The 9,488-nt window shown below is 34.3% G+C and overlaps 1 protein-coding gene across 3 annotated transcripts in view; it reads right to left on the reverse strand.

Annotated features, from left to right (window-relative positions):
• Positions 1-9,266, reverse strand: part of LOC143020580 (mucin-19-like) — a 28,315-nt gene extending 19,049 nt beyond the window's left edge. The window contains exons 1-5 of one of the 3 annotated variants that reach the window (XM_076177016.1): positions 9,076-9,266; positions 8,695-8,804; positions 7,932-8,025; positions 5,542-5,671; positions 667-773 (exon numbers count right to left, since the gene is read on the reverse strand). In XM_076177016.1, coding sequence (XP_076033131.1) covers positions 667-773; positions 5,542-5,671; positions 7,932-8,025; positions 8,695-8,804; positions 9,076-9,196 — 562 coding nt within the window. In that variant the 5' untranslated portion in view covers positions 9,197-9,266. The remainder of the gene's footprint in view (positions 1-666; positions 774-5,541; positions 5,672-7,931; positions 8,026-8,694; positions 8,805-9,075) is intronic. The other 2 variants (XM_076177017.1, XM_076177018.1) reach the window with 2 other exon arrangements.
• Between the last annotated feature and the right edge of the window lie 222 nt (positions 9,267-9,488).

The following is a 9,488-nucleotide window of genomic DNA, read 5'->3' on the forward strand; positions in this document are numbered from 1 at the left end:
GGTTTGGTTAGGTTAGGTTTGGTCAGGTTAGTTTAGGGTTAGGTTATGTTATGTTATGTTAGGTTAGGTTAGGTTAGATTAGGGTTATGTTATGTTAGGTAGGTTAGGTAGGTTCGGTTAGGGTTAGGGTTAGGTTAGGTTAGGTTAGGTTCCGCATGATCTGTAAATTCCTTAAGTCCGCATATTATAAATGTCCTATATTCGTTCATCCTATCCTTACTTAACATATCGTTAGGATAATAAGGAATTCGAGAGTATAAGAAATAGGATCAAATATTTTTGAAGACTGACAGTAACAAGGAGATGTTTAGAATAGGACTGAATGTAGTTAAAAGGCTAGTGTTTATACTAGTAAATCTTATCTTATGATTAGATTGTATTTCTGAAAATCTAATTATGCAGCTGCATAGCGAATAATTAATAATATAGCAAATAGATAACCATATAAAGCATATTTTTCAAAACATAATGTGACTATAAACCAATTAAATTCATAAAGTGCGTGTCTATTATAGGATTAAACTAAACCAGATCTAAGTCTAATCCAGGCAGCGGTCATCCTAATTAGTTAAATAAAAGTTAATTGAACTGTAGAGGTCCTTCCAGTAATTAGAAAAAATATCATTGAGTTGTGATAGTCACAGTTTGATAAAAAATCCAACTTACAAGTATAATCATTGCTGTAGAAAGAGGCTCTTTCCTTTTCCGTAAGTTGTCCTTCGAAATCTTCCTCGTCCTTTTCATCAAGAAACGAACTTTGTCTGTCAATTCTGCTGTAAATAAGAAATGGTTAAACAGAGCATGCCTTGTACACTTGCTTGCAAAAGTATACGATGATTAATCAGAGTCGATGAAAGGTTTAACTCCGCCTTGTGGAGCTGGCTCGCCAATTCGCATGCCGGTCCCAAGCCCGGATAAAGGAGGAGGGTTGGGAGTACAGGCTTACCAAGCCGCTCCCGTGAAAATAGCCAATGCTCCAGAATCCCCCCTCCAGCTGAGTCAAATGTCGCAAAATTCTACACTCCGGTAATTGATAATGATAATAAAAAAAGATATTATGGTCACAGAAGTGATTAAAGATAGTCTTTAAATCGGACTTGAGGAGGCTGATCGCCGACAGGCCTAACGGCCTACCAGATGTGTGAGAAGGTGAGATGAAAGACTTAACTAAACCCAAAGAATTTAGGACTGAAAAAAGAATTCTATTCAGATCAAGCTTAACTTCGTTTTAAGCTTAACTGGGGATGAAAAACAGACAATAAATTGCATACTTGTCTGTGCAGTAGTCTGATATATACAGAAAGAGATACAGACATCTTTAGAACCAAAAAGAAAATGGCTAGTGGAACTGCAGATCTTAGAAAACGAAAAAGAAAAATTTATATGAAGAGTAAAAAATCATTTCTTTATATAAATCTTATATAAATCCTTGGAAGGGAGAGATTTACACAAGGGAAGAATTTTTTAAGAATACCAGCGTAAGAATCTTTTTCGGTGGTATTCTTAGAAAAAAAATCCTTATATAAATCTTTCTCTTCAAAAGGATTTATATAAGATTTATTTAAAGAAAGATTTTTTTAAGAATACCACCGAACCTTGTTTGGAAACATTAAATGACTTTAAAGCTTAATTTGTGTTTAGTATTTCTTAGAATGTGTCATTAAATCATTACAATTCTAACTGAGTTGTTGCTGGCCAATGATGGATGGAAACTATTACAAATAAAAAAAAATATGAAAATAACAAAACATGTTTAAAGATTTAATTTGAGTTCAGTGTTTTATTTGGAAGGTGCCAATAGATGATTACGATTAACTTTATAATATTGAAGGTCAATGGCGGATAAAACCTATTGCAAATAAAAAATAAATAAACAATGAGAATAATAAATTATTGTGATCAGATGTCTTAAAGAGAGCACAGAAGTGTCAAGATGTTTCTTTCCTACAGAGACGAAAATGAAACAAACGAAAAACATAGAAATATAAAGAAATAAAAAAAAATCTTAAGATGAAACAATGGGACTTAGTACACATTATAAGAAAGGTAACGAGAGAGAGAGAGAGAGAGAGAGAGAGAGAGAGAGAGAGAGAGAGAGAGAGAGAGAGAGAGAGAGAGAGAGAGAGAGAGAGAGAGAGAGAGAGAGAGAGAGAGAGAGAGAGAGAGAGAGAGAGAGAGAGAGAGAGAGAGAGAGAGAGAGAGAGAGAGAGAGAGAGAGAGAGAGAGAGAGAGAGAGAGAGAGAGGCTTAAAGAGCACACAAATAGGCTGGGGTTAAAAATGAAAATGGCAACTAACGCAGAAAGAGAACTGTACCGAGTTGGCTAACGTTGGGTCATGTGGACTGTCCCCTTTGCAAAATTCAATATCCTCTTATTTTTGTTATCATTGATACCACTGCAAGAATGAATGTTTATGAATATTAGATAAACATGAAAGCATACTAGGCAGTGATAATATTGTACATGAAATCAACGAACACGCTAATATAAAAAGAGTGAATTTCAGTCAACTGCTTCAGGTGACAACGAGATATACAAGTCATTGAATGAGATCCAGCAAGATATAAATAGATTGAGGCCGAAATTTAAAAAAATCTAAGAGAAACCTAGAACGAGTATTTCTATAAAAAAAAAACCTTAGTTTTTTTTTTGTTTTGTTTTTTTCACATTCTCGGCTATAATCTCAAAGTGTATCGGACTGGAAACGTTGATAAGACAAATTTGGAAAACCATCAAATCGGGGTTTCAGTAGTCACAAAGGAACACAAAGGAAGAACAAACAACATCTGACCTACTGGCCTTAACGAGGTTGTTTGTAATCTGCATTTTTTTTTTTTTTTTTGGGGGGGGGGGAGGGAATAGATTCACTAGAAAAAGGGTCACGTTAATACAAACGTGAACTCGATGGAACTACGCCACTACTCTCTAGCCATTTAAATTTATTTCATTAGCAAAAGTGGATAGTGAAAAAGATCTCGGCGTAATTATCAGTAACGACCTCAAATCATCCAAGCAGTGTATTTCAGCCTCTGAGAAAGCAAATAAGATTCTGGGATTGATTGCGCGATCTTTTGATTTCAAAAGTCCATCACTCATGAACAAGCTATATAAATCGTTAGTTCGTCCACATTTGGAATATGCTGTTTCCGTATGGTCACCGAATCTCATTAAAGACATTGACAGACTGGAAAAAGTACAACGGCGAGCCACAAAACTGATTCCAAATATCAAAAATAAATCATACGAAAATCGACTTAAGCACATGAATCTGTTTTCCCTAAAAAAGCGTAGACTCAGAGGTGACTTGATACAGGTCTTTAAGATTTTAAAGGGAATTGACAACATCAAAAGTGACCAAATTTTCACATTGAATGAGAATCAGACAAGAAACAATGGTCTCAAACTGTCCGGAAATAGATTCAATTTGGAAGTAGGTAGAAACAACTTTGCCAACCGTGTAGTTAATGAATGGAATAAACTTCCTGCACAGGTAGTGCAATGTAATTCAGTTCGAAGCTTTAAGAATCATTTAGATAAATACCTAAGTAAGATGCTGTAATGATTATAATTTATGTTATATTATTTGTTTTTGTTTTGTTATAATTTGTCTGTCTGATTTTCATTTATTATTAGTTATATGTCAATTTATTATCATTTACTATTTACCTGTTTGTTTTTTATTCAACTATACCAATGCATTTATTTATGTATTTTAATTGTTATTTACATTGTTATAGTTTTAATTTATTATTAATATGATTTTTTTTTTTTTTTTTTTTTCTTTTTTTCTTTTTTTTTTTTTGCATCCGACCTAGATATGGATCAAAAGGTCTCCTGTCGGCATGCTTTGCCTTTGTAATCCTTTGTAAAATGCAGAGCTGGGCGCGTTCCTCGGTGCGTTCCGCTTTAGTTTGGCCACGGTTAGCGCTCCCAAACTATTAAAGCTTAAGAGACAGGTTCATACCGAAATAAAAGTCCGGTAGGCCACATACTATACCAAAGAAAAATTTCGTAGGCCACATACTATACCGGCACCTATATTGCTTTGATAGTATGGGAGCGCTAACCGCGGTCAAACTAAAGCGAAACGCACCGAGGAACGCATTTAGGAACGCACATAGGAACGCATCGAGGAACGCGCCCCGCTCTGGCAAAATGAATACGTCTACATCGATACAGACAAAAAGATAGATAAGAATGTGTTTAGGATGAATTCATAATCTAAATAAAATTGCTTGACAGCAGAGAAAACTCATTTTAAACTCGTGAAGAGAAATTTAAATTGTTAAGATGGATGATTTTTTTTTTTATGATTACAAGTAACATAAGAGTAATTATAAGAAATTACAAGTAATGTGCAAGTAATTATAAGTAATTACAAGTTCTACAAACCAAAGATTACAAAGGAAGGGCATACCGACAGGATACCTTTTGGTTCATAACTGCACAAGTAATCGTAAGTAACTATAAGTAACGGACAAGTAATTACAAGTTTATCTTTGTACATACCAAGAGCTTTTTCCCCTTATTAGAGAGGTAGCCAAGTCAGAGTCACATACCTACTCCCACCCAGTCCACTCCCATCCACCACTCTTACCCCCCTCTCATCTTAGCTCCTTGTGGATGAAGGGTTATCCCTTGTCGACGGTGGCGAGAGCAAAACCTTCCCTTTCGGGAGAGGTGAGATGCCTCCGAATTACATTTAACATTAAATAAACATAATATCATGGCACCACGGAGGGAGAGGGGGGGGGGGAAGAACAGTTGGAAATGACTGAAGGAAGAGAGAGATAGGTTGCCGGGCTTTTAGTAGTACAGGGAAGGATAGGTAAGATAGGGCAGAGGGGGGTAGGTGGGTATTTGGAGGGTTTTAGTGTAAGGAAGGAAGGAAATAGAAGGAAGTTTAGAGTTATGATAGGTATGGGGTAGACCCACTTAGCTCGGTTATGATTAGTTGTTGTTGCCGGCCTTAGTACAGTAGTACAGGGCAGGATAGATAAGATGGGGGAGAGGGATGGATGGGGATTTGGGGGTTTAGTGGAAGGAAGTTTGAATTATGATAGATGTGGGGCAGACCTACTTGCTCGGGTATCTTTATAGTTTTGTGGACTTTTTTTTTTTTTTTTTTTTTCTTGGCCCACTGTAATCTGATGTGGTAAGTTACCACGATGAACATATCAATGCTTTGTACAGAGAATGTAAATAATGTTATATATAGATACATTTTACAATACAATGGCTATCCTTGTATGTGACACAATGTTTATAATATACAATTTTGATTGCAATTGACATATACAATGATTTGACCAAGATTACAAATTTAATTATATTGCTGTTATATATAAATACATTTTACAATACAATGGCTATCCTTGTATGTGACACAATATCTATGATATACAATTTTGATTGCAATTGACATATACAATGATTTGACCAAGATTACAAATTTAATTATATTGCAAAGCTATACGCGTTAAGGGGGGACTGCAGCAGTGGCGTGTTGCCACAAATCACAAGTAACGCCTTCACACGTACCTTTCGGAGAGGTGGTAGACGTTCCCAACATCCTTCCAGACACCTTTACTGCACAGGGACCGGACGCATCTGGTATGGTCCCTCTGGATCCAGGAACCATCTGCGTAGAGCTCTCCGTCATATACGCAACCTGTGGACAAAATTGCCGTAACTGGAGGCCGATAGTCAACAGGTGGTGTCACATTGTCCGTCCCTGCCGCTGCGGTTTGTTGTCTCCTTTATGAGTCATTAGAGTCGAAAGGTTTAATCAGTGGTGGAATTTTTAATTCCACCACTGATTACAACAAGGCATCTCACTGATAGCATGCCAGGCTGGCCCTATGTAGGCTGTATTATACCCTGTATAAGACAATTTTTAATTATTGGTTCACGGAGTTCATGAAATTATAAGAACAGGTTCGCACGAACCGGTAAGAACCGGTTGAATCTCACCGCTGGTTATGATAGTGTTTTAACCAAGGGGATATGGTGGTCCGTGATTTTATTAAATTAATTGAACTTGGACATAATTTGGCCGCATCCAACGCTGCTACATAATGTGACACCGGCCTAAGACAGCATAAACTCAAACTCATCACTTCCATGCAGTGAGAAATTAAAAACCCCTTTTAGGGCAAAAACCATATCAGTTGCTGCGAACCAGGTTTTTTTTTTTTTTTTTTTTTTTTTTTTTTTTTTTTTTTTTTTTTAGGTCGTCTCCCTGCACTGGTCAGGGCTGTCGGGGGTAACCAACGCAGCAAGCTTTCTTCGGATCCCGGGACTCGAACTTACGACCATATGCTCATGAGTTTACGACGGTATATCCATTGGGCTACCGCGCTGCCCTTGACAATGCAATGTCATATCCGTCCAAATCTTACTTCCCCTTAGCAAGGACACGATGGGTGAAGTGCGTTTTTCATGATGATGAATTACTGTACTAATTAAAAAAAATCGGTATAAAATGGAAATACAAATTGGCAAGAGACTGTAATGGTGACATTTCTTGTGTTTTGTATGTACATATTTCCAGTTTTGTTTATTTACTAATATATATATATTTATTATTGTATATTTTTGTGAGCATTTTTTGTAATCGCAATGCGATTCGTGCATGTTTTTTTCCCCCAACGCAAGGTTGTTTGTTTGTGCTGAGAAATATTTACTTTAACCAATTGAACTTATGTTTTATTTAAAAGCCGCCCTATAATAATAGTAATAGAGAAACCGTAGAAAATATACTAATTTTGAAAATCACGTTATCAGTGACATTATCTTCTCTGGAGATGTCTACAGATATCAGACAAGAAATAAGAAATCAAGATCTCTTGGCTTTCCTACAATGCCTAGTATCTCCTCTCCGATTCCCAGTAGTCATTGTTAGTTACCTTCCCCCCCCCCCAAACAGTCCCTAAAGCTCATAAAGGATTACAAAAGAAGAGCATGCCGACTGGAGACCTTTTGGTCCATACCTAGGTCGGATGCGGAAAAAATGGAATAAATAAATATATCATTATAAAAATAATAATAAATAAACAGATAAACATATTCAGAGTTTCTCTCATTAAAGTCTGCATAGCCTAAACAGCATTACATAAGCACAGGTTCATTAACTAAGTACACGGTAGTGGTGAGGAGCCTACGCCAGGAGGCGCTGAGTAGCTACGGCCGAAGCCGTCATCTCTGTCCTGCCGTGTTCTTTGGGGAGTGCTGGGGTATCAGGTAATTAAAAGTTACTGCTGGGAATCGGAGATGAGTGCGGGATTCGAACCTACGACAAGCACACTATGGTAATTGGACATTGTTAAGAAAAATATTTGTGACACTTGTATATATTTTTTTATCTGGCCCTAATTATTTTTTCCTTGAACAGGACTAATCAGGATGAAACGCATGAAACATTCTGAAAAAAGTTGTCGCTTGCAATTTTTGTTATTATTATTGTTATTATTATTGTTATTATCATTATTATTATTATTATCATTATTATTATTACTACTATTATTACTATTATTATTATTATTATTATTAATATTATTATTATTATTATTATTATTATTATTATTATTATTATTATTATTATTATTACTATTATCATTATTATTATTATTATCATCATTATTATCATCATTATATCAGAATACTATCTGGCCTGTTTTTTAATAAGACGAATCAGAATGAAACGTATTATTCTTATTCTTCTTATTATTGTTATTATTATTACTAATATTATTATTTTTATTATTATCATTATCATTATTATTGTTATTATTATTACTAATATTATTATTTTTATTATTATCATTATCATTATCATTATACTAACAAAATCTGGCTTATGTTTTTTTGATAAGACGAATCAGAATGAAACGTATGAGGTCACAAAACATTTTGAAGATGTTTCAACTTACATTCACATCCATGGGACACCTGTTTCACTTGAAGCTCGACCGTCTTGGCGTCGTGAGCAATCACGTGACCAGACAACCGAGTCGTCTCGTTCTGCAGGAAAAAGATAGACGACGGCAAAATTTGTTAGAGATTTTCGTTTGTTGGGATTGTAAGAATAATCTCAATAATGATAATGATGATAATAATAATAGTTATAATAATGATAATAATAATAATGATAAAGATAATAGTAACAACAATAATAATAATAATAATGATAATAATAATAATAAAATAATAATAGTAATAATGATAATAATAATAATAATAATGATAATAATAACATAATAAAGAATAATATAATGATAGTAATACAATAATAATAATAATAATAATAATAATAATAATAATAATAATAATAATAATAATATGAATAATATGAATAATATTCTCACCTCATTCTGCCTTTCCTTAATCTTTCCCAAAATAAGAAAAACAATTTATAAATAAACAAATAAATGAATAAATATAATCATACAAATATACGAACAACAAAAAGAATAAGCAAACAAATAAACAAACAAATAGATAAAGTCCCAAACAGACAAATAAATAAACATGTAAATAATACCCAAACACACAAATTTCCAAACAAAAAAATAAGCAAACAAATAAACAAACAGATAAAGAACCAAACAAACGGACAAACAAATAGATATATAAACAAATATCCAAACAAATAAACAAACAAACAGACAAAGAAATTGATAAACGCGGGCTTACCAATGCGTCCAATTTGGCGGTGACAGCCGTGCACACGAATTTCAAACATTTGCTCGGGACCAATTTGACCGTTGACCCGACGCGGAAGAACTTGCTCCCGTAGAAGCATCCTGAAAATGGCAATGAATCAATAGAAAACAATTAAATAAATCCATCAACTGATTAAATAAGTTATATTAATAATGATGATTATTATATATAGGTAAACAAACATGAATAAATAAAGAAATGAATGAAAAAATAAATGAATAGATAAATATATGAATAAACAAAACAATGTAACAAAAGGCCAAGTTTAACTATTTAATTACAAATTATATTACATTTCCACATTCATGAAATAATGATAAATAAGCAAAAAACATTTACAGTGAAACATACCTTGCAGGTTACCATCACAGACGGGGAAAACACCGAAGTTGTGGACACAACGCCCGAAACTTGCCATGTCGTTTGCCTGAAACATCGGGCAGCACGTTCGAGAAGCCGCGGAGAGGGACATGGCGCCCCACTCCCCCTCCACCCCCGTCCCCTCCTGGGCCTCCGTCGACCCCCACAATCCCGCCCAGAGTCCAAGAAAGACGACTACAACTCTGTAAAAAGATGTTTGTTTTTTATATAAATAAATGAGTTGTTGTTACTATATTAGAAAGAGGTTTGTTTTTTATATGAATTAATGAGTTTTCATTATATTAGAAAGGGATTTGTTTTTATATGAATAAATAAGTTATTATATTTGAAAGAGGTTTGTATTTTATATAAATAAATAAGTTGTTATTATATTTAATATTAGA

This window comes from Oratosquilla oratoria, chromosome 40 (genome assembly GCF_046742065.1).
Source record: "Oratosquilla oratoria isolate Oo_2021 chromosome 40, ASM4674206v1, whole genome shotgun sequence".
Classification (NCBI taxonomy): domain Eukaryota; kingdom Metazoa; phylum Arthropoda; class Malacostraca; order Stomatopoda; family Squillidae; genus Oratosquilla; species Oratosquilla oratoria.